The following is a 26,554-nucleotide window of genomic DNA, read 5'->3' as shown; positions in this document are numbered from 1 at the left end:
AAATCAAAACTCTACATATCAAAATGACTTTTAAAGTTTAAATATAATGTTACTAGATCTATGGCAATTTTCACATAGCCCTTTGAAAAGCACCAAGCAGCTCGCCATATCGTATAATTTTTCTAAAAAAAAATCAACAGATCTGAAAAGACTTTTTAGATTATACATCTGAAGAAAAAAGAGAAAATAATAGTAACCAACAATGTAACTTGTGATGCTGGACAAAACTGGAAAGGCATTTATAGTCTGTCAAATGTGATATTAACTACAAAGCTAAACATTTTATTGGGAAAATAGGCAAAAACCAGAAAATAATATAGTGCAATTTTAAGTGAAAAGATAGAGATGAAAATAGCCACCTTCAAGAGAACATGCCAAAATACATTCAGCAACCCTTGGGGCAGTATCAAAAGGGGCAATGCACCATAAACCTGGCTGTAGAAAGAATAATGGGGCAGATTACTCACATAATTGACACAAAGAGAATGGATATAGTACGTATAAAGAAGAAAGTATGTTTTGACTCATTTAAAATTAATTCTAGTTTTAAAAAAATCATTAACAAAAATGAATAGTTATTAAAGAGAGATTTCTATTGAAGCAGAAATTTAAAAAATTCTCTAGAAATTCTACTGTGTTTTAGTCTGACTCCCCATCTGGATTCTCTGCAGTAAAGCCGTGTTACCAGGTAAAATCATATTATAAATGAGGTTCTTTTGGAGCTTCCTTTGGGAAACTTGCTGGCCTAGGTGCATGACAGAGCTATCTTTTATAATGCAGTTGTGTAAGTCCTAACAAAGACCCAATGAACTTGACTGTCCATAGAAATCCCCTTATGTGGAAGGAAATTACTACAAAATGATATCACAGCATGATGAAAATATTAGATTACATGTTATAATCAAGTCAGAATAAATGAGGACTGAAATCATAGATATTGTATTCACATAAGAATACTGTTTATAAATTTAACTGTACCATAAAGTCATAGCCGTAGCTAAAGGTAAAGTGAGAAGTAAAAAGTTTGCCAGTAAAAGTGACCTGAATTTGATGACAGATGAATGAAATCATAGCCAACATTTTTAAAACACAAAGCTAACCAGATAATACAAATTCTTTTGTCAGTATGCATAGTGGTGCCTCCTCCATCCACCCTTTACAACCTGCTCCCGGGGTCCTTTCCAATCTTTCCCAGCACACAGAAAGGAATAAGACTCATGCAGCAGGCTGGGGACAAGGGGACTTGACACGGATCCCTGCCCCTCTGTAACCTTCATGCATACGCTGTGCAGCTGCTCCGCTTTTGAGAAGATGGTATCGTTCACCTAAAGAATACCAAGTGTTGAAAAAGCTATTTCTACTCCCCACCATCCCCTAAATAATGATATGCCTCTTGGAAAAATGTATGCAGAAACAAATCCATGTCACTTTTCAATGAATTTTAAATGGCATCTACCAGAAAACAGCATTTTTAGGTTATGATGCACAAAAGCAAGCACTGTGGTAAATCTAATTCAAGAACCAGATTGAGAGGGGACAGAGCATTAAGATTCTATTAACCCATAATTTAAAGAGCCTGTTCTAATTTGTAGATTTTTAATTAGACATAAGTACCAAGCAAAAGAAACTTAAAAATCACGACTCATTTCAAAACTTCATTACAGACATAAGAAGGGACAGAGGAGCAGAAATACAGCCTTTTGTGTTTGTAAATACTTCAAAGCCTCAAATGATTGGCTAGAAATATACATAAAGAGTAAGAAAAGCAAAGCCTTTTGACGTTGTTATGGAGATTTTGTAAAGACAAAAAGCAAAAAACGCCCCCCAAAACCAGAAATAAAATAGTAGTATAGGTTAATTTAAAAAAGAAAGTTATACAAGCCAAGAAAGAGTACCATATACACACTCCTATTCACCACATTTTAGAAAGATTCTGAAGCAAAATGTTTTGTTCATTAGATGAAAAGTCTCTTCAAAGGTGCTTTCTCTTCCTTTGTGAGTGAAAGAACACCCGACCCCAAAGCCACAAAGTGAAATCTACCACCAAGGAGGCTAATGAACAGCAGACTTCCTACTCCAGTTGGTAAAACCAGCTGCTCACTGATTGGGCATCTAGAGCTGCAGGTTCATCCCGTTCCAGTTTACAGACTACTCATTTGCAGCAAAGGCTACTTAGAGAAATTTCACACCTGCTGATGTGGGTCGGACTACATCTTCCTATAACTCGTTCCAGCATTCTTCCAACAGATGCGCACGCTGCTTCTCCTTCTGGGAAACAGCACATGGAGTCCAAGCACTTGATACTTGAATTTGCTTCAGTAAGCTGGAGGAGTTGAAACAGAAAAAAATTAGTTGTTTATAGACCTGGACTTCCAAAACACATTAAACAAAATTACAGCAAGCACTTTCAAACCAAAAGTAATGCATACAAATATACGTTTCTTTACACTATAGGAAATGTATGAAAGGCTTTAATTAGTAGCGTATAACTGTATAAAATTATTTAAAAGCCTTATAGCCTAAATTAGAGGTCGAGTAAAATAATTATATAAAAATCAGCAGCTAGATATTAGCCAAGACAAAGGCTTTTAATATTTTATTTTAGTGACATATACTGGCCAAAATGACTTTCACCAACCACTCAAAGAAACTTAGTAAATTCTAATTCTTCATGTAGTTTTTTTTAGGTGAGATGCTCCTGTAATTTCAATTTTAAAATGTCTAGCAATTGAGACAAGTAGAGTGTGAGCTGTCTTGAAGACTGGGGAAGTAGCAACCAGGTAGGACCCAACCCCAATCTTCAACAGTAACAGCAGCACCAGGAGCTTTATGTAGTGTTTACTATGTGCCAGGCTCCAAGCACTTTACACATATCCACTCCATAGTTATCTTGGAAAAAACAACATTTACCTTAAATTGCTAACTAACTGTTAAGTGCCATCCATGCCCATAATTAGCTCGTCCTGCTTTTTAAGTTAGCTGATGGCACATGGATTAAAATTTATTAAACAAGTGAATACTTAGTACTATTAAGAAACGGAATTACTTTTTGAAAGCATGCATGCTATATATTGATTCGGGCATAAACAGCCCAGCAAAATAACTTAGTTCTATATTACTAACAATTTAAGTTGTGTTAAAATGAGAGGGGAAGATGGGATGACCACATAGCTCAATGAATCCCAACCCTGGTTTTTATTAGTCAAGGCTGCTCCTAAATTTCTCAAGGGTTGTTGTTTTTTAAAAATACTTATTTTAATTCACTTTCCTTTACATTTGTGACATCCTGCATGACACAGAACAATAGAAATAAATTCATTAGAAGGCTGTACTTCCACAAAGGTTGGGAATCACCACGTGTCAGGTGTAGGCATGGCAACAGAGGACACTGTGGAGATGCTCACAATGGACACAAGACACGGATGTGGTGGAACAGAAATAACCTGGCCTTCGGAACGAAAGCAACTGTGATGTTCTGCAAGAGCCACGCTGAGAGTGACCCTACTCAACACACAGCAGTGTGACACAGAACACAGATCCTAGCAGGCAACTGCCAACTAGACCAGTGTCTGAGGACCTGCTAAGTAAGCACTGAGAAAGAACCAAACATGACTTATTCTTTTGTTACAATAGTCTTGGTTTAGGATTGTCTAGAGCACCGTTTCTTAAACTGTGTTTTGTGAGATGTTTACTGACACTTCATGAAAAACAGGACCTGTAGCCAATTAAATTTGAGAAACACTAATTCAACAAAAAATTTTTTTCTGCCTTGAGTTGACGGGGGTGTCACTTTGTTGCCCTGGCTGGAGTGCAGTGGCATGATCATGGTTCATTCACCACAGCCTTTACCCTCTGGGCTCAAGTGATCCTCCTGCCTCAGCCTCCTGAGTCCCTGGGTCTACAGACATGTGCCACCACACTTGGCTAATTTTTTGATTTTTTTTATAGAGACGAGGTTTTGCTATGTTGCCCAGATTGGTCTTGAACTCCTAGGCTCAAGTAATCCTTTCACCTTGGCCTCCCAAGTGCTGGGATTATTACAGGCGTGAGCCACGGGCCTGGTCCCAGTGAAGTTCCAAACAGATTTTTTTTTTTTTTTTGAGTTGGAGTCTCACTCGGTCGCCCAGACTGGAGTGCAGTGGCCGCACCCGGCCACCGCAGCCTCGACCCGCTGGGCTCCAGGATCCTTCCGCCTCAGCCTTCCGAGTAGCCGGAATGACAGGCAGGCGCTACCACACCCGGCTGATTTTTTTATTTATTGTAGAGATGAGGTCTCGCTGCCCAGGCGGGTCTCCAACCTGCGGGCTCAGGCAATCCACTCACCTCAGCCTCCCAAGGCGCGGGATTACAAGCTGAGCCACCGAGCCCGGCTCAAACAGATTTTTTAAGTAAAGAACTATCAGTAAGTCAAGACACAGTCAGTCTCCATGGGGGATGCCTGAGATATAATCCTCCCACTTGTTTACTCAATGAACTCCCCTCCCTCCTAACAGGAAACATTAGTTAACACCGGGAGGAACATTAATATTCAGATAAATGGTTTGGGAAATGCTGGTTTAGGTAACAGGCTTTCACCATTTCCCAGTTTTCTCTTCGGGTCCCTGGGCTCCTGCTTCCCCAGTCTTAGTTTCCTTCTCCGTAGCAACCAGGACTCCAGCGCTCCCACCTGCTCCAAGGATAAAGTCAACACCCCAAACGCCCCAGGCCCTCTATCACCTGACCCCAGGCTGCTTTTCTGGCTCTTCCACTCAGGGCTCCTGTGCAGTTTCCACTACAGCCAACTAGGCAGTGCTCTCTGCCTGTGGGCATGTGTCGGGGCCTGCTATCAGCTAGGGTCACAATGCTGACCCTACACTGAGGTTCAGTTCAAATCCTATCATCGCCATGAAACCACCCCTCCCCTCTCCAACTGAGTCATCTCTTTCTCTCTGGATTCTAGTCCACTGCTCGTCTGCATCCCTTAAATGACACAAGCATTAACTTAAATTCAGCTTATATTTATTTATTTACTGTTATTTTTTGAGTCGGAGTTTCACTCTGTTGCCCAGGCTGGAGTGCAGTGGCATGCTCACGGCGACTGCAGCCTTGACCTGCTGGACTCAGGTGATCCTTCTGTCCGTCCCAGCCTTCCAAGTAGCTAGAACCACAGGCATGCATCACCATGCCCAGCTAATTTTTTTAATTTATTGTAGAGACGAGGTCTCACCATGTTGCCCAGGCTGGTCTCGAACCCGTGGGCTCAGGTAATCCTCTCGCCTCTGCCTCCCAAAGTGCTGGGATTACAGGCGTGAGTCACCATGCCCGGTTTCAACTTCTATTTATTGAGCAAGATTCTGTGCCAGTTACCACAGGAGAGAGCAAATCCTGCACTCAGTCTTGTGAGCTACAGATAAAGGTGAGGAAGAGGACAAGTTAATAACACACACTGATGCAGTATGTTAATGGATGCTTAACACAGATGTGCCAGTTACTATGAAAGATGCTTCTCTCGCAATGTCTCATTTAAAACTGTTATAATAACCCGTTGGAATAGGCACTATAATCATCCCCATTTTACAGAAGAGGAAACAAAAAGATGAAGAATTTGTTCAAGGTTACCCACCAAAGCTGGGGCTTGAATCTTGGTTTGACTACAGAGCCCAAAGCCCTTGACTGTGCCTCTATACTGTCTTCTAAATTGTTTTCTACTCAGAAAAGAAGAGCTCAAACCCAGTTGCTGCTGGTGGTACCAGTGGGAAGGAATGAAAGATCTGATGAAAAAGATGGCATTTAAAATACCTCTTGAAGGATGGGAGGTATTTCAACAGCTGGAGATGGGGGACAAAGGGCACTCCAAGCTGGTGAAGAGAAAGAGTAATTGTGTGTGGGCACAAGTGTGGTGCATATTCTGCAGAGGCTTAACTTAAGCATAAGGGAGTAGTTGTTACTATGGCCCCCTCGCAAAAAGGCCAGAGTGACTCAGTGTGGAATCCATGGATCCGTGCTTATCTGTAATCACTGTTACTGACCGAAAAAGAAATAAGCATTTCTGGTCTGTGAGAGTTTACAGTTTAGCAATTGGACAGAATACTTTTTTTTTTTTTTTTAGTTGGGAGTCACTCTGTCACTGTAGCTGGAATCACAGGCATGTGCCACTATACTCAGCTAATTGTTTGATTTACCGTAGAGATGAGGTCTCACCAAGTTGCCCGGGCTGGTCTCGAACCTGTGGGCTCAGGCAATCCTCTCACCTTGGCCTCCCAAAGTGCTGGGATTATAGGCGTGAGCTCCTGCACCCGGTCAGACAGAATACTTTTATAACTGTTGAATCTAACAATAATTTTAAAATTGGGGCTTATTTTATATATGTTTTAAATTTCATTTCCCTAGTAATTTATTTTGATTCTATTTACAAATGTATTGGTCTATCATGTATTAGAAATTAAAAACAAGAAAATAAAGCAAGAAAACAACAAACTGGTCCTTTACCCAATTTACCAGGGAGCACAGAACTAAACCAGAAACAAGAGCAAGCAAGGATCTTGTCTGATACTTTTTAGTTAAACAACATTTACTTTGCTCAAAGTTGGTGCTCAATCAACTGAGAAGGATTTACTGAGGGTGACATACAGAAAGTCACCAGCATCTGAGTGTCCATAAATGTGCAGGACACTCAAGTCTGGATCTGACCTCAGGTAATCTGCTTTGTATTAATCACCTTTCACTTTAAAACCTGAGGACAGGCATTAAAATATGGACAACCAGTACATATCTTGAAATATCAAAAAGAAATGAACTCTTCAGGGCACCTTTCTAAATTAAGCAAAATATTACTTCCTTTTTTCCCTAAACAGGAAAAAAAAAAAAAAAAGAAGAAGAACCCAGCTGCTCCCTGTAAAGTCACCTATGGAAAAGGTCATACTTTCACCACCAAACCTTAAAGCTCTGCCACCCATGTGCAAACCTTTCACCTTAATCTGCAGCCTGTGGCCATAGCTACCATATCGTGAATCGAGTGGAGCATTTAGATCTCATTTCATTCAAAGTAAGGAGAGGGAATCATTTCATTTTGGGGGGACTACTTATAAACACTAAAAAAGAAAAAAGGCATAGTAAGGGGAATGAGACCGTATCTGGTGGTGTCAAATAGTAACTTTACTTATTTTTATTTTTTTTGAGTTAGCATCTCACTCTGTTGCCCAGGTTGGAGTGCAGTGGCATGCTCATGGCCACCCCAGCGTTGACCTGCTGGGCTCAGGCAATCCCTCCACCTCAACTTTCCAAGTAGCCAGAACGACAGGCACACATTACCATGCCCGGCTAACTTTTTGATTTATTGTAGAGATGAGGTCTCGTCAAGTTGTCCAGGCTGGTCTCAAACCCGTGGGCTTAGGTAACCCTCTCACCTCGGCCTCCCAAAGTGCTGGGATTATAGGTGTAAGCCAACGTGCCAGACCACCAAATATTATTGATTTCCAGATTTGGTTAAGAATCATAAAATTCCTAAAACAAGTAATAGCTTATTTCAGTATTCAAAATTGCAATGGAGATAGCCATTCAATATGGCATCCGGATAACTGGCACATATTACTCAAGGCTTGTTTCTCCAAAACATGCTTCAGGCTAAAATTCACTCCCTTCTCTCTTCCCAACTCCCTAAGTGAAATAAACAACTTTTGAAAGATAGAGATAAATATAAAGAAAATACTTCCATACTGTCTTTTAGGAATTTCCTGAGAGGAAGAGATTTCTGTATGTGTTGCCTAAATTTAATTATGAAAATAAGAATACAGTAAGAATTACATATAATTATATGGATATAAATCAATCGATTAATTAATTAAAGCTTATTTTGATAATTTGGCTTATCCCTAGTTTCAAAGGGGTCTAGAGACAGAGTCTGACTATGTTGACTATACTGGTCTTGAACTCCTGGTCTCAAGCGATTCTCCTGTCTAGGATTGCAAACATGAGCACCATGCCTAGACCCTTTGTTTTAATGATGTACTTATTCAACTGGTAACATAAATAGCAATATATGACTAGGAATTTATAGTTTAGGCATGGAAAATGGCCAAATCTCCAAATTTAATGCAGAGGGCAAATTAAAGTCTCAGGGTGTAAGAAAGAAAATTCACTTATCATTCCACTGCAAAGTAACCATAAGGGCCTTGTTATTTAATAGGAGCATTCTAAAAACCCAGTTCTCAACTGTATTGTACACATTTCAACAGACATGAAAGCAAAGCAAAGATCAGAGCAATGCCTTATAAAAATATCTACATGAACTTGAACCTTTGGGGAATTTTTGCCACAAGGACATAATCTTATAGCTTTAATATTGTCAGGTCCCAAGTAGCTGATCTGCTCTGTAGATTATCCAGGTCACGATACAAATCCTGGCCAGCTCCCATTCTACCCAGCAAGCTCTTCACATGAGCTTCTCTTGCAGGTCAATCGGGGCATACTAAAAACACTTAATCTCTTCCTATGTTAAAGTTCAATGCAAGATAAGTATATTGTAAATATAATCAAGGGAAGCATACCAAAACAAAATAAAAACTCAGCATTCTTTTAAATTTCTTTTCAGTGGATAATAATAATTGAAAGTTTATTAAATTTACATTTAGGACAATTCACAAAAGGAAGCTAATTTAAAAATTTTTTTTAATAGAATAATTCAGATTCTTCAAATTATTCTATGATCTGATTTACAGTGTAATTAAAAAACTTACCAATCTTCAATAGGCTTTGTTTTAAAGTTTCCCCATTTGCTTATCCCAGATGAGTAATCTGGACTTGTAATTACAGTAAGCAAAATGGCAACTAGTCCTAGTAAAAATATAATTATTAGTGGTAGGAACTTTTATCCTCCATAATTACTACTAATCAAAATACTTTGCATGTCCTAATCAGGTCTAGAGTGGTTGTTAGGGTTTATTCCTCAAGAGGGGAATAAATTAAGCCCTCAATACATCTTTTTAAATTAAAAAAGATATAACCATACAAAAGTTAAAGAAACTGAGACTTTGCTGTGTGTTAGGCAATAGAAAATTACTTGGCACGGAGTGTAGGCCCTCATTCATTTGATTGTTCACCTCCAGAGTTGGACTTAGAGAAGTAATTCAGTATCTAACCACATTAAGATGTGCAAAATGATACACAACTACAACTTCAAGGGGAAAAGGATTTCAGAAATAATAGAAATAGCATGACATTTTCAAATGGAGAAGGGAAAAGACATAATTTTTTGAATGTGAGCCTGCAGGTTGTAAGAATAACTTTCTAAGTTAGAGTGTGGGTAAAGTTTGATCATTGTAACTCTCAAGAAAGATTAATAAAATTTTCAGTGATGGACATATGAAAAATGGAAAGACCACAAAAAAGAGAACTAAACCAAAACAACATATGAGGAACAGTGAAGGCATCAGTAAAGTAAAAATGGAAATGTCAGGTCAGCTGTCCCAGAACACGCCCCAGCATGAGAACGTAGCGATGAATTCCGGGCAGATTCGGCGCAGTACTACCTAGTGCACGCAACAACTGTCCTGCTGGCTGCAAGCCTCAGCTAGCAGGTGCCTACTGTCCTCCCCTCTGTGCTGGCTTTCAGCAAATTCATATGCTGAGCTGACTGAACCCTGATCTTCTTCCATCTGGAAGGACAGAAAAGCAACAAGTCTCATATTACAGAATGACACTCTTCACCATATACAAGTTTAAAATCAAGGCAATAAGTTGGGGTCCACAATCTGTGAGGCACAAAAGAATGTCACACAATAGCACAGTTACTGTCACAAAAGAGGGCTAACAGGCGCTTCTTAAGGGGAACACAAGGACACAAATGAAGCCAGGATTTTCTAGTGCACAAAACTCTTACGAAACATGTATTACAGCCAAGTTAAAACCAGATTTCCTTCAATAAAATTCAAGTTTTTCTATTACATTCATTGCCACCAAGATTCAGGGTTCTTACTGCAAAGTCATGTTCAATTTCTCACCTCTCACACTCCCTTCTCAGAAGACTACTCTAACTGGGCTTCAGCAAGATAAACGGCTAACAAATGTTAGGAATGTGCATAAGGGGCTTGCTTGATTTATTTGTTAACAAAATCAATTTAATCCTTAATCTGGAATATATATATATATATGTACATGTATGTGTATGTGTGTGTTGGGGCCCCACTGCTGCACAGGCTGAAGTACAGTGGCATGATCAAGGCTCACTGCAGCCTCGACCTCCTGGGTTCAAGTGATCCTTCTGCCTCAGTCTCCTGTGTAGCTGGAACTACAGGCACGAGCCACCACATTTTTTACTTTGCAGAGACGAGGTCTAGCTACGTTGCTAGTCTCAAACTCCTGGGTTCAAGCAGTCCTCCCTCTTAAGCCTCCCAAAGAGGTGTGAGCCATTGCGCCCAGCCTGAAATAAGTTTTTAATGAAGTTCAACTAATTAATATAAATTTCTGTTCTTTGTTTATTCCATGTTTGTACTAGAGACTTTCTAAGGAGGTGGAAAATGTGCTCATAGCCACTCTTATTTTAACTTTTCATAAATTATGAGAAAATATCCTTAATGAATGTAAAACACATTTTGCCTCATTTTTATGTGTTTTTCTAGCCTTAGAACTGGCCACTAGTTATTTCTATTAAAAAAGTCACAGTGAATTTCTTACATAAATAGAAAATAATGTGCTTGGCCAAGGAGCCAATAGGGTGAAGCTATCATCTGTGGGATTATGACTGAAGACCTCCAAGTCTGAATCCTGCCCAGGCAGAAAGACATGGCAGCACCACGGAGACTCGGCTGGCCTCAGATAGCTGATCCCCTGCCCTCCTGTGGCGGGCACCCCCTACCGCGCATCTGGACCAAGTCCAGTGCAGAGAGTTCCACATCTGGACACAGGGCGTGGCTGGAAAGGTGACTGCCCCCTCGCCCTTTATGCACTGCACGTTCGTGGGGAACCTGGTGCTAAACCATTCCATAGACAGCCTGTTTCTGGGTTGGAGTTTCATACATAGCAGTGTAGCTCTCTCACTGCAATCTGCTGAAAGTCAGCCCTCGACAAAAGAGTTTGAAAAAAATAAAAAACAAAACAAATAATAAATTAGCAGTAGACTTTCTTGGTTTTAAGAGTACAGTAAGTTTATGTGAAGACTACTTAACTGCTGAGGGTGGTTGCTCATGCCTTCAATACCAGCACTTTGGGAGGCCAAGAGGATTGTTTGAGCCCAGGAGCTCAAGACCAGCTTGGGTAACATGGTGAGACCTTGTCTCTACCAAAAAAAAAAAAAAAAATACAGTCTAACAGTTTTGTCTATTAAATAAAGTGGAGGGAAAAATAAACTTTTTTTGTTTTTTAAGAGACAAGTTCTCACTCTCTGTCACCCAGGCTGGAGGTGCAGTAGCATGATCATAGCTTACTGCAGTCTTGATTTCCTGGGCTCAAGTGATCCTCCTGCCTCAGCCTCCCAAGTAGCCGGGACTACAGGCATGTGCTACCATGCCCAGCTAATTTTTAAAAAACTTTTGGAGATGGGGTTTTGCTGTGTTGCCCAGGCTAGTCTTGAACTCCTGGCCTCAAGTGATTCACCTGCCTTAGCTCTCGAAGCTTCTTTTATTTAAAAAAAAAAAAAAAAAAAGTTAACAGTTTTGTGTTAATGATTCTTAAGAGGTACTAACTTGATTAAAAATTTAAAAGCTCTTAAGAATATCTGATATTCACACAGTTTTCCTCTCTGCCACAAGAGTGAACTATGCAGCTATCAAGGATTACACCCATGGAATATTGCTCAGTGTAGTTTAAAAACAAGATGTATTCAAAATTCACAGGATACATCAGAAGACAGAAATACATGGGAACTTGTTCTCCATGCAGCTATGAACAAAAATGCGCACCTCATGGTCGGTCACTCTCTGCTCATTTGAGTAACTGTTATTTCTGCCTGGCTTTTGGTCAAGCATAGTATTTCTTCATTTTGTTTTTCTTTAATGCTGATGGTAAGCAAATAGATCACAGTATATAAAATGGTCATTTCATAGGTGAAAGGCCTGGAGGACTGGAAAGGCAAACTGATTTGGTTAGGGCCTGCTGGGAGTAGCACCAAGTGTAACACCACCATTCAGGGCTGCCACTCCCTGGACAGTACTCACTAAATCACCTGATTGGAGAGTGGCTTGCAGAAGGGCCAGTATCCTGCTCTCCCTGTGATCTTTCACAAATAAGTGTTAATACTACTTTACTATAGTATTATAAGGTCTGGAATTGGAATCTCTTTGATTTATGATCTCCTGTCCCCATTTTTTTAAGTTTAGTATTGCTAAAAAAAAATGGCTTGATTTAAACCAATATGGTATGTGAAAATATGATTTTCACAATGTAAAAATTATCTTCACTTGACAAAAGAGTTGGTCAGAATGTTCTTTCAAATAATGAGCTCTCCTATTGCCTTAGAGTTTAAATATTTAGATGTTTTAAAATGTAATATCTGTCTGGGAAAATGTAATATCTGTCTGGGAACGGGGAAACACCCCATATCAACAGGGTGCCTGAATGAAACGCAATTGTATACCTAACCCTTAACTGTACCCCACAACTTCACAATAAAAAAAAAAAAAAGGAAAAAAAAAATGTGATAGAAACCCATTGTCTTTAGAAAGTTACTTACTAGCTGGGCATGGTGGCTCACACCTATAATCCCAGCACTTTGGGAGGCAACAACTGTTTTTTTTTTTGAGTTGGAGTCTCACTGTCACCAGGCTGCAGTGGTACGCTCATGGCCACTGAAGTCTCCACCTGCCGGGCTCAGGTGATTCTCCCACCAAGTAGCCTTCCAAGTAGCTGGAATCACAGGCACATGCCACCACGCCCAGCTAACTTTTTGATTTACTGTAGAGAAGAGGTCTCACCAAATTGCTCAGACTTGTCTCGAACCCATGAGCTCAGGCAATCCTCTCAACTTGGCCTCCCAAAATGCTGGGATTATAGGCGTGAGCCACTGCACCTGGCCGAAAAGTATCAATTGCTAAAGAGAAAAATTTTAGTTACATTACCTTCCCTTAAAACCATATTTAATACCTAGTTTTGGTATCTTAATAAGAATTATAGAATTTAAGCTTTCATTCCCTTTCATCAAAAGACATCTCAAGGCCACCAGTTATTTTTTTGTAGAAATGACAGAATGAATCTGTCTGTGGAGATAAAGGTATATACAAGACATACAAATACACTGTTCAATTTATAGATGCACTAAATAGTAGCAAGGCTATGAAATGCTTCAGCAGCCATTACAGCGGACACACATCCATATGCACATGTATTTACAACACAGATTAGGCAAGATAGAAAACGGGCAACTCTCACTTCCATGTGACTACAACTTAAAACTTAGCTTTTTAATTGAATATTCGTAGCTTTAATTGCTCAACATGCAGGAGCAGTCTTAACTAAGAATAGACAAGCAGAAGCATTAGAATTGTGCTAGAAAAGGTAGGTAACATCTAAGACAGAGCCTCTTTATTCATGCCTCTGTCCATCTTTTGGATGCTGTATTATTGAACTTTAGCATGCAGAAGAGTTAATGAGGTTCTACTCCTCCTACTCTACCTAAGTTTGCTCAGCTGATTCCTTGCCCTCGACAATGGCTGCAGTGCGATGAACTCGTCACTTAAAGCGACTGTGTTGGAGTACATCTATAAGTGGACAGAAAAGGAATGGGACACACAACAAGTCAGTGAGTTGTATTCATCACCTAAGAGACAGACACAGGACAAGCTTTGCAAATACATCTGTTCCTACATGAGTAAGAAATATCATACACATACATGACTGACATTTGTAGGGCTGCTGGGTTTGCCATCAAAATAATTTATTCTTCACTCTAACTCCACATTGTTATTCTGGAGAAAAACAAGGCTCAGAATAAATGCTGATAGCTCTTCTTTTGATATGATTTTCCTTGCTACTTCTGGTAAACGAAGAAGTAGCTGACTTTCTAGCTATTTCTTCATCACTGGAAATCAGAAGTGATGATATAAAGCTGAAATAATAATGACTGCCACCTGTAGCAAAGGAATAATGTTACTTATGGGATTCAAATGACCATACACCGTCAAGGAAAAAAATCCCCAAAACCAAAAAACTCAGCAGGCTAGAAGATCCCTTGGTGGAAGCAGAGATTTCCTTCTTGGATCAGACTGCCTAAAATATCTGGTTAAGTCATTTAGAATTGAGTTTAGTGAGATTGGCTTTCACACATAGATAAAATGATTAATTAAAGTATAGTCTACTTTAATCAATTTTAGCTTATGCTAAAAGAACCAAAATATATATACAAGTAGTTTTAACTTTTTATTTGTCTAAGGGCCTACCTTAAGGTACCAAAAATTTCCTACATATTCTTTTAAGAAGACGCTACAGGAAAGGTAATAAGAACTGATATTATCACCTTTTGTATCATTAAGAAATCTCTATGAAAATACATAAGCTTGAAAATGCTCTACTTAAAGCAGAATTTCTAAGAATAAATGCAAATAAATATGATTATAAGTTGAATATCTCCAACCCAAAGATCCAAAATCCAAAACTTTTTGAGTACTGACATGATGCGCAAAGGAAATGCTTACTTGGAGCATTTCAGATTTTGAATTAAGGATGTTGAATCAAAAAGTATAATGCAAATATTCCAAAATCAAAAAAAAGTCTGAAATCTGAGAGAAGCATTACAGAAAAGGGATACTCAACCTGCATTTACTTTGATAAAGAATTACGATTTTAAAATGATGCCACTCATATTATTTTGGTGAAATGTAACTGTATGGAGGCCAAGAGGGAGAGACAAATTATTCTCCACAAAGGTCTAGAAGTAGTATAACAGACAATGTATTAAAAACAGTACTCTTTTATCATAAATATTTATCTCTGAAAGTTAGAAACAGTAAGACAGGCAAATGCTTTTGACAGATAGTTAAGTAATATACTGTAGAGTTTTTTGAAAAAGACTGTCCACATTGATATTAATGTATGGACAGAGTAATAGGATTGTGTGAATTTCTTAGCCTAATGTGAAAATCAGTATCACAGCGCAACATTCTCATCCTCATTATATTTATCATGATAACTTGCTTACTGAGGAACAACTTCTTATAGACCCAGTGTTAGATGCTTCATGTTCATTATCTCTAACAACTATGTAAGGCAGTAATTATTATTCTGATTTTATAGAGGAGGAAATGAAATTGAGGTTGAGTGAACTGACTTGATCATACACTGTTGAAATAGTATCTGAACTTAAGTTTGTCAGGCTTCACAGGGCTATGTTACCTCAGTGGTGTTAAAATGTATACTGGCTAAGATTAAAGTTACCAAATCAAATAAATGCTAAAGAACTGTTGATATGACCAACATTATATGACCAACATTTAAACCAATGCACTGTTCAGGAAGCCAAATTCAAATCACAAAATATTGAGGAAGCACATTTTCAATTTGTAGAATGAATATACAACTACATTTCCAAAATTTAAATAAAAGTTGCTTGGCATGTTACCAAAAATCTCAAGCTGGGCAAAACTAAATCATTTTAGCATTTATAAACCCTGTTTACCAGGGCATAAGAGTTGATTACAATACATTCTTAAGAGTACATACCCAATAATATGGTATAGTTAAAAGAACAAATTGAGATAGATTTCTAGCTCATATACTAGTCAAATATACAAAAAAGGTACATTTAATTAAATAGTTACCATATCTTGAGCATATATTATGTGTCTGAAAATTCTTTCATTTCAATTCTGACTACAAAGCTATTTCTATCATGATTTTACCAATGAGGAAACTGAGACTCAAAGTCGCGGAGATACCAAGTAGCAGAGCTGGGATTTGAACTGAGATTCATCAGGCCCCCAAAACCATATTCCTAAGCACTATGTAATATCCTGTTAATATCTGCTGTAGCTTAATATTTATCAATAAACGTTTAGTGAGATAATGTATTTGATAAAATTCCATTCTGTAAAAATTTTTAGGTTAACTTATTTTGTAATCTTTTGTTGAAAACAATATATCCTGAAAAAATATTACTCAAATTCTAATCTTTCCTTTTTTTTTTTTGGTTGGAGTTTCACTCTGATGCCCAGGCTGGAGTGCAGTGGCATACTCATGGCCACCGCAGCCACGACCTGCCAGGTTCAGGTGATCCTTCTGCCTCAGTTTTCCAAGTAGCTGAAATACAGACGTGCAGCACCATGCCCGGCTAATTCTTTGATTTATTGAAGAGACAAGGCCTTGCCAAGTTGCCCAGATTGGTCTCAAACCCCTGGGCTCAGGCAATCCTCTCTCCCTGGCCTCCCAAAGTGCTGGGATTACAGGTATAAGCCACTGTGCTCAGCTAAATTCTAATGTTTCTAAAGACATGGCTATGTATATCCATTATATATCTGATGGAATTCAATAGTTTCCTACTTAAAAATCTTGAGGTTTATTAATAACAATGTAATTTTAAAAATTACAATTTATCAGTGGTCATGAAATTAATAGAAGTAAGAAAATTTTAAAATATCATATTTAGCAATGTTTATATTACAAAATGATTGATATAGAAATGGGTAGTTTCAAATTTTCTAACATAAGCAAATTATAATAACAGCTGTTCATCATTAAAGACCCTTAAATAAAAAGATACTGAATACAAAAAGTGGTTACCTGTGCCTTCTCAGTACTTGTAGGATAGAAGTGTCGGTCAAACACCTTCTTTACGATGTCAAGAAATAGACATGTAACAACCATGAGGATTATGGCAAACCAAGCAGAACCACTTGACAGGAGCTGAATAAACACAAAGTACATATTCTGGGAGCCCAAAAATGGCCTGCAAGGAAACATAGTTGAAACTGAAAGACTAAACCTAGGACATCATATAAACACACTACATTTAAAAGTAGCAATTAAATACTCAAGGAAGATGGTCAAAATTGAAATCAACATAATTAACTAACTAATAAAACAAGGCAAACTTTAATTGTTAATAATAAAAACACAGCTTTTATTAGTAGCAAAGTGGCAAGCAGTTGATCAGACAACCCTATCTTAGTGGTTGGGCATCAGAAGGATAATGCAGTAACACAGATTTAAGAGATGAAGAAAAGCAGGAAAATGTACATAACAAAGTATTTTTTTAATGCACAATTAAAAGAACTGATAATCCAAACCTTAGTTTGAAAGTTTTATTGAGAGGCTCTTCTTTAAATATTTTAAATACTAGTCTTACATATAATAGCTATCGTAAAGATATTCTTTTTGGATTTTTGTACATATCACTTCAAAAGAATACAGAGAAATACAGAAAGAAATGGAGAAACAGAGAGGATTATGAACAAACAGTATTCATAAGAATATTCATTTATGATCCTAAACATAAGTTAATGTTGAGCTAATTCGAGTTTTTGGCCTGATAAACAGCACAGCAGGCAAGTGTAAATACAAATTCTCCAAAAGAGAGACTTAAGTTACCCCTCATTTACCAAAGAATCTTAAGCATTCATTTTAAATCTATCATTGTAACTAGCAGAGTATGAGACTCTACCAATGAAGAGGTGCAAACTACCTTTGAGAGAGAAGTTAACTCAATGGATAAATTCCACTGGTTCTATGCAATTTATTTTATCATATATGTTAATAAATAATTTGGAGTAACACGATTAGTGTGAAGAAAACTAATTGTGAAATAAGACAAATGGGGTTCAAATCTTGGCTTTGTTATTTTTTTTTAAAACCTTTGTGACCCTGAGGTTTCTTTTTTTTTTTTTTTTTTTTGAGTCAGTCTCATTCTGTCGCCCGGGCTGGAGTGCAGTGGCATGCACATGGCCACTGCAGCCTCGACCTGCTGGCCTTAGGCAATACTTCTGCCTCAGCCTTCCAAGTAGCTGGAACCACAGGTATGCGCTACCACACCTGGCTGATTTTTTGATTTATTAGAGATGAGGTCTTGCCATGTTGCTCAGGCTGGTCTTGAACCCCTGAGATAGGCAATCCTCTTGGCCTCTACATCCCAAAGTGCTGGGATTACAGGCATGAGCCACCATGTCCAGCTGAGGCTCAGTTTTTAAACAGAAAAAAATGAGAATAATTATTGTGATGAATCAATGTAATATCTTATATAAAAAATGTGGAACGCAGTATGTATTCAGTACATGTCAGTTTCTTTTTCTCTCCTTATCAGTTAAGATCAACTGAATGAAGTGAATTTATTATCGGGACAGGGTCTCAAAGCTATTCTGAGCAGACTCTGTGCATAATATAACCTATGACAATAGATATATATTATAGTTGAATCAATACAATTAAAATACAATATAGTCACTCACCAGAGAATCCCTCCATAAAACAAAGAAAATACAAAATAAAATATAATAGATCCCCAGGTAACAAGATGGTTGATCCAAGTCCAAAAATGAGTTTCCAAAGCCATCTAAAAAAAATAAAATATTTAGAAACATAAATAGCTTTACTTTAACCTGTCAGATAAAGCTCAAGAATAAGCATATTAACTATAAGTATCTAAAAGTCACATGGCATAATCCATCAAAAGATAAATATTAATGAAAGGGCCCTTGTATGAAATGAAATAATTTCAAGCTTAAGATAGTTTTCTACTGTAAAGCAGCAGCATTGAAATTTCATTTGATTACTCTATTCTCAACTCTGTGGCCTAAAACAAATTGTATAGTCTTGCACTATACAGAAAGAAGCACAATTTCAGAGCTTTTTATTAGACCATAAAAAACAGCTGAGGCTTCCCAAATTAAGGAACTTTAAAAAATAATTTTTTGACAAAAATTTAAGTGAATTATTAAAATAGCAATTAGTGAAATTACTCACTACTGAAAATGGAACAGGGAAAACTACCTATAGCTAAAGAAATGAAGAGAATTAACTACTAATTATGTGGACAGACACAAAATGTGTTCATGTTTCTAATTTTAGTACCATACCTTTACTGTAACTGTAATAACCATGACTGTGAAGACCAAAGTGCCAAATGTCCAGTTTCCAAACATCTAAACAAAAAGAACCAACTATTATATATGTGTTAACATGATGTTAAATCAAATATAAAATAAAAAAAGTAATTTCATTCTTTACTATATATCACTTAAATTATTTAAGTAAATTACATTTAAAACTGGTGACTGTGTTAATAAAGTTAAGAGTATGAAAATAAAAAGCATAAAGCATTATTATGTACATAAATATTATGCACAATAATCCCTTGCATAACATTATCAGACTAGAAATCCAAAGATGGGTTTAGAATTGTGTAGCAATTATGTAGTTGTTAGTAACTGCTTTATTCCTATCACACAGTAAAAAATAATAAACAGAACTCTGTTTAATCATAATTATTTTCTGAAATATTTCCAACCAGAAGTTACAGCAGATCACCTGCCACAATATTTCTGGACACAGCCTAAGTAGAGCAGAAAAAAAAAATTTATACTTAGAACCGGTATCTAGAAGGAAAGATAATGGACAATGGAATTTCTTCTTAAATAATTCCATTAAAAAAGGCAGTTACTGCCAGTCATAAAGTGCTCCCCTGGGCTTTACAACCTAAACTTAGTAAGGTTTATTAAGCATGAAGAATCCCAAATGATCACCAGGATTTTATTTCCATAAATAAGAACACATCCAGAAGGTTATGTTAACTGAGTTTCACAAGGTTCTCATAATCTTAACATCGGCTTAAAAAATTAGTTAAAAGGCTTTGTTTTCCATATTACACATTCCTAACAATTAGCATTTACTTAACAAATTACTTAACATCTCTGTCTCTCTTTATTTGTAAAATGAGGACAACCCCCCTAAGTTTCTATAAGAATTAGGGTATATAAAACAGTGTACCTGGTATATATACAAGGGGGGACCCAAAAAACCTCCCTAGAATTTATTGATAAAAAAATTATGTATTTTAGTCTTACATGTTTCAACTTCAGTCACCTTCAAAATACTCTCCATTTGATGTAATGTACCTATTGAGACACTTTTCACACTGCTCAAAACAGGTTTTGAACTCAGCAGTTTTGATGCCTTTTTTTGTTTCACCTCTTCTACATCAGCAAAATGTTTCCCTTTGAGAATTTTTTTCATTCAGGGAAACAAACAAACAAACAAACAAAATGTCACTCAGGGTGAGATCGTGTGAATAGGGATGGTGGGGGCATGGGGGTCATGACTTTTTTGGTCAAAAACTGCTGAACACTCAGCATGGTGTGGGAAGGTGCACTGTCATGGTGAAAGAACCAGTCACCTGTCGGCCTTAACTTGGGGCATTTCTCTCACAAATTGTGATGCAACCTTCTCAAAACTTCCAGATAAAAACTTTGGTTGACTAATTGATCCGGGAGAACAAATTCTGAGTATGCTACAAGGGGTCCACCCTCCAAAAAAAGATAATTCTGTTTTTTTGGGGGTTCCTCCTCATATAATAAGCAATCAGTAAATAACAGTTATCATTGTAAATAATGAAACATCAATGAACATTCTTTATTTGGGGTTATTGGGGGAAATTTTTTTTTTTTTTGAGTTGGAGTCTCACTTAGTCGCCCAGACTGGAGTGCAGTGGCCGCTCCCGGCCACCGCAGCCTCGACCTGCTGGGCTCCGGCGGTCCTTCCGCCTCAGCCTTCCAAGTAGCCGGAATTACAGGCATGCGCTACCACGCCCGGCTGATTTTTTGATTTATTGTAGAGATGAGGTCTCGCTGCCCAAGGGGGGGTCTCGAACCCGTGGGCTCAGGCAATCCACTCACCTCAGCCTCCCAAAGGCACGGGATTACAGGCTGAGCCACCGAGCCCGGCTTATTGGGGGAATTTATTTGACAAAAATGAAAATGTCATACTGAACCTGCTTACTTTTCTCCTTTTACCACCTCTTCATAATGAAAATCAGTCTCAACTTAGCTCATGAAGGAGTGTCAAGCTCCTCTTCCAGAGATATGGGGACTGATGCTGCAATGCGATCAGGGGACCCAGGCTGGAAGTAGTAACTAAGGCACGTGCCTATCTTTCAGTATCTGCTTTTACTGGCCTAGACTGGGATGTGTTACCTGCCATTTTCCTTAGCATGGAGGATTTAGGGCTTCTTTGTGCACAGCACCCCCACCCCCCTAAAGGAGCTGTACAAAAGCACTCACATGGCTTTTTGGGGGGCAAAACTATAAAAAGTAACGCATTTCAACTGTAATCAATAAATTAAGACTGCTGTCTTCTTCCATTCTTACATCCCCTTGAGCTGGTTGGCAATGAGTGAGTGGCAGAGGGCATTCTGGAGATCTCACTAAAGAGAAGTGAATTAAACTTTGGTTTGGTTTGGATTAAGTGGGACATACTTATGTCAGTCATAATCACTTTCATATATACTTACCTTTGTATTTATAATTGTATGCTTTTTTCCCCCCTTAATGTGGGCCTGCTATAATGTTTAGACTCTACTGAACCTGGATCTGCTGTCCCTGCTCAGAAGAGACAGATGCTCAAAATACTCTCTATACCAATCTCTGCTTTCTAGATAACCTTTTAGACAGAAAGGATGAGTGTACGCAGTGTACAGGTGAAGAACTGATGGCCTAGAACTGAGTCCCAGGCCACTGCTCCATTGAGAGCAGTGGGTCTTAAATGGAGGTGATTTTTGCCTCCCTGAAGTCATCTGGGTTTGTCTGGGACATTTTTGGTTGTCCTAACCAGGGGAGTATATGTGTGTGCGTGCTAATAGGGGCTAGGGATGCTGCTACACGTCCTACAATTCATAGAATGAGTTCCCACCACAAAAAACTATCCAGCTCAAGATGCCAATATGCAGAGGTTGAGAAACCTTGATTCAGAGGGTGGGACAAAGAGAAGACTGAAAAGGAGTAGTCAAAAACACCAGGAAGACAAAGGAAGCGACAGAATCTGAGAGAAGACAACTTGGCAGGAAGGAGGGCTTCGTAAATTGTGCCCAGTGGTCAAGGACATAATGTCTGACAAATGCTCTTGAAGTGATTGTGGTCATAAAGAACATGGTTTTGATAAGAGAGCTGGGGGCAAAAACCCCTCTGGAATGCATTCAAGGGAGAACAGGAGGCCAGGAAGCAGACAGTGAGAAAAGATCACTTCTTCAAGTTTTGCTCTATAGATACACAGAAAAATGTAGTCAGAGTAGGAAGCTGTGCTTTTTATTAGAAGACAGGAGATCCCAGAGCATGCTTATATGATGATAGGCTTGATCCAAAGAGGATGAAAAATTGATGGTGAAGGAACGAGACAGGATAACTGCAGGAGCAAAGTCCTGGTTTAAGCAAGAAAGGGCTTAGGAATAAACAAAAGACGAAAAGGTTTTCTTTATCAGGCTTAACTTGATAATACTTCTATCTATCTGTACAAGATTATCTTCCCTACAGTTAATCAGTTGCTCAATTCTCCAGTATAAACTATCAGTTAACCATAGACTGATTATACCATAAAACTGATTGTTGGGTGATACTGTAAGAAGCAAGGTATACTTTTCTGTTCTCCTCTAAGGTATAGCAATATCTACTCTCTATTAAGTACCCAGAATATTGTTAGTGCTTTAAATATCTGTTTCATGAACAGATGAGCATATAGAAAAATTTTATAATAAACAAGATATTTTCACCATAAAACATTTTATTTAAAAAATCTAGATTTACCTATAGGAATGAAATTGTATAAGTGTTCTTAAATGACCTGATTGGTAATTGCAATATTTAAATCATTTCAATTGAAATAAAAGATACAGCATTCTCTGTGGAATACAGATAAAATACAGTGTATTTCTAGTCTTACCATTTGATGGTTAGGTTTCAATAGCTGATGACATGTATTGCATGAAAGAGAAATTATTTAAGAATAGGAAATACAGGGACAAAGTGTTAAAAATTAAAAAAAAATAGGGGAAAATATTACAAGAAAGGTTTATTTTTCTTTTTCTTAAAATTACAACCTGAAATTTCATCTCCTTGGTTTACCTTGGATTATTAATTACTTATCCCTAACTATTCTGATAAATGGTCCATACCAACAAGGCTTAATGATGGGGTGAAAAATTGCTTTTTCTTCTCAAATCCTTTCTTTCTCATTCAATGTTTAATATGGTGGCATAGTGTATAATATATATATATATGCATTTTAGAATGGTGCCGAGGTTCTAACAATTTAAAATCTCTACTGGACAAGTCTAACGAGAATTTAAATATTTCAACAGCTTTCTACTTTTTCTCCCAATCCTATGTATTTTGGACTTTAATTATTTTAATTTTTAAAACTGAGTACAGTTCTACAAAGAGGAAAAAAAACATTAATGGTAGATATCTTCCTTTGCATTCCTGGACACTTCAGGAAAACAAACAAAAGAAACCCCTTATTTGGGCAGGATCCCATTTTATTTTATTTTTTTCAGTCAAAGTCTTATTACTCTGTTGCCCAGGCTGGAGTGCAGTGACCCAATTATGGCTACCACAGCCTCGACCTCCCAGGCTAAGACGATTCTTCTACTTCAGCCCTTCAAGCAGAGGGAGCTATAGGCATGTGCTGCTATGCCTAGCTAACATTTCTGATTCATTGTTGAGAAGAGGTTGTGCAGGCTGGTCTCGAACTTTTGGGCTCAGGCAATCCTCTTGCCTTGGCCTCCCCAAGAGCTGGGATTACAGGGATGGGCAACCCATTTTAAAGATTAGTTAGCTAGTTTGTAATTTTCATATCAGATCACTGGGAATAAGTGGAATAATAATAATAGTGTTTGGGAGCCCAAATTAACAAAGAATTTTAAATATCTTTATCTTCTGAAGCCTTTAGTTGAAACCACCAGAGAAACACTGTCATAAGATACTAAGATGGGAACTCAACTACCTCTGGAACTATTCTGGTATTTTCCTCCCTGCATCATCTTAGTTTTCCAATCTCACCATATGACAATTCCCTCCTTCCTGTTTCTGTCATTGTAATTTTTACTCATCTAATATACGCTTCTCTGGCAGCCAGGATGCCTTTTGCTTGCATTCTGTGGAAGTCTCTTTTAACTGGAGGTGAACTCAATATCTCACATTTTCCTGTCACTTTTTTCCTTACCTATAATCTTAAGTAGCATCTTTCTGTATTTATAATCTTAAATAGCTTCTTCCCTGAGTAAATTTCCTTATTAAGACCACAGAAAGACAATGTAAGTTATTTCAAAAAATATTCTGAACCAAAACAACATTGTTAGCATAAATGTATGCTAAAATGACTTATTTTGTAGGGGTCAACAAAGAAGTTAAATTCTTTTTTTTTCAAAACAGAATTCTTAGTTGCCTTTCTAATTTATAGTATACTTAACATTCTTCAAAGGTATATACAACTATTTTTTTTAGCATGGGGAGTTTTCCAGTTTTTACCGAAACTCCAGACAAATTCTAAATGAGATGTAAGCTGGGCTCGGTGGCTCAGCCTGTAATCCCGCGCTTTGGGAGGCTGAGGTGAGTGGATTGCCTGAGCCCGCGGGTTCAAGACCCACTCGGGCAACTTGGCGAGACCTCATCTCTACACTAAATCAAAAAATTAGCCGGGTGTGGTAGTGCACGCCTGTAGTTCCAGCTACTTGGAAGGCTGAGGTGGAAGGATCGCTGGAGTCCAGCAGGTTGAGGTTGCGGTGGCTGGGAGTGGCCACTGCACTCTAGTCGGGGTGACAGAGTGAGACTCCAACTCAAAAAAAATAAAAATAAAATAAAAGAGATGTAACACTTATTTAGCCTTAGAAAGAAATGATTTAATAGGCAGTCAAATTTATAAAAACAGAAAGCAGAATGGTGGTTGCCAGTGGCTAGGGGTGGGGGGACTAGTAGAGGGGACTAGTTGTTTAGTGAGTATAAAGTTTCAGTTTTGCAAGGTAAAAATTTCTGGAGATCTGCTGCACAGCAATGTGAATATATTTAACACTACAGAACTACACATTTAAAAATGTTTAAGATGGTTTTAGCCATTTAATATGTCAAAACTGCATATTTTACATATGTATAGTTTATTATATATCAGTTATACCTTAATAAAGCTGTTTTAAAAATGATTTCATGAAAGTCAGTTTGTATATGAAAGTCAGATGGTATATTATTTTGAGAAGGACTTCAATTTTTTTTTTTTAAGTTGGAGTCTCATTCTGTTGCCCAGACTGAGTGCAGTGGCATGCTCATGGCTACAGCAGCCTCAACCTGCTGGGCTCAGGCAATCCTCCCACCTCAGTCTTCCAAGTAGCTGGAATTACAGGTGTGCCACCATGCCCAGCTAATTTTTTGACTAATTGTAGAGAAGAGGTCTCGCCATGTTGCCCAGGATGGTCCTGAACCCCTGTGCTCAGGCAATCCTCTCCTCTCAGTTTCCCAAAGTTTTGGGATTACAGGTGTGAGCCAATGCACCTGGCTAGACTTACATTTTAAAAGTTACATCAAAACCTTTCACAAATAAATATTTTATAACAATCTTGTCTTTTTTCAAAATTCTATTAATAAAAATGATTACACTTTAATGATAAATTTGCTTACAAATTTAAGGTAGCATGAGAGTTAAACATTTATAACTATCAAACATAAACCTGTAGTGTTCAATGATGCCTGGTTAAAAACAATTCCAAAAAAGTTGATGCTATCAGATTGTAGAAACAATTTAAAATCTTAAGTTCATTTTTAACTTTGAAAAATAAAATAATTATACAAACATATATTCAACCAAATCACTAATCTGCGATTTCTTGACAAATGTTTATAGTAATACAATAGTACTGTTTTGCAAGACAAGCCCTAGCTTTTAACTAATATTTATATTCAAATATTGTGATTACTTTTTAAGTCTGTATATGGCTAAGCAAATTTTGTGTGAGTTTTACTCTACTATTTAGAAGAAAAACAGTAAAAAATTAGTCACTAGTTCAGAACTAATATATTTTTGGTCCTAGCAACTTGTTAAGGAGTAATAGTAAAGGAGTATCTTTTTTTATGGTGCTCTGAAAATAAAGGATTTGCCTATAAAAAAGCAGTTTTAGAGACATGCACAGACAGGAACTCAGACGTGTCATACACACTCTTTCAGTCTTCTCAAGTTTCAGTGAAACTGATCAGGACTTACATTTTACTAAGGGAAAGAAAGGCTTATTAAAAAGATTTGAGAAGAATATACAAAGAATGAATGGCTCTTTCCTAAGCTAAACTGAAATTAAGAATGAGTGAATATTTCTTTTTTTTTTTTGAGTTGGAGTCTCACTCTGTCGCCCAGACTGGAGTGCAGTGGCCGCTCCCAGCCACCGCAGCCTCGACCTGCTGGACTCTGGAGATCCTTCCACCTCAGCCTTCCGAGTAGCCGGAATTACAGGCGCGCGTTGCCACACCCGGCTAATTTTTTGATTTATTGTAGAGATGAGGTCTCGCCTGCACAGGTGGGTCTCAAACCTGCAGGCTCAGGCAATCCACTCACCTCAGCCTCCCAAAGGCACAGGATTACAGGCTGAGCCACCAAGCCCGGCTATTAAGGGGATATTTAAATAAATTATTACATGTAG

At 37.8% G+C, this 26,554-nt stretch overlaps 1 protein-coding gene across 1 annotated transcript in view; it reads right to left on the bottom strand.

Moving 5' to 3' along the window:
* ATP11B (ATPase phospholipid transporting 11B (putative)) overlaps positions 1-26,554 on the bottom strand; it is a 101,161-nt gene that overhangs the window by 5,825 nt on the left and 68,782 nt on the right. Inside the window, exons 25-28 of the mRNA XM_008070679.1 lie at positions 18,969-19,034; positions 18,342-18,445; positions 16,681-16,846; positions 2,190-2,323 (exon numbers count right to left, since the gene is read on the bottom strand). Of these exons, the coding sequence (XP_008068870.1) occupies positions 2,190-2,323; positions 16,681-16,846; positions 18,342-18,445; positions 18,969-19,034 (470 nt within the window). The remainder of the gene's footprint in view (positions 1-2,189; positions 2,324-16,680; positions 16,847-18,341; positions 18,446-18,968; positions 19,035-26,554) is intronic.

Source organism: Carlito syrichta, unplaced genomic scaffold, assembly GCF_000164805.1.
Source record: "Carlito syrichta isolate Samal-C Ts95f unplaced genomic scaffold, Tarsius_syrichta-2.0.1 Scaffold313936, whole genome shotgun sequence".
Classification (NCBI taxonomy): domain Eukaryota; kingdom Metazoa; phylum Chordata; class Mammalia; order Primates; family Tarsiidae; genus Carlito; species Carlito syrichta.
The sequence above is the reverse complement of the archived record's forward strand: the minus strand, read 5'-3'. Positions and strand labels throughout refer to the sequence as shown.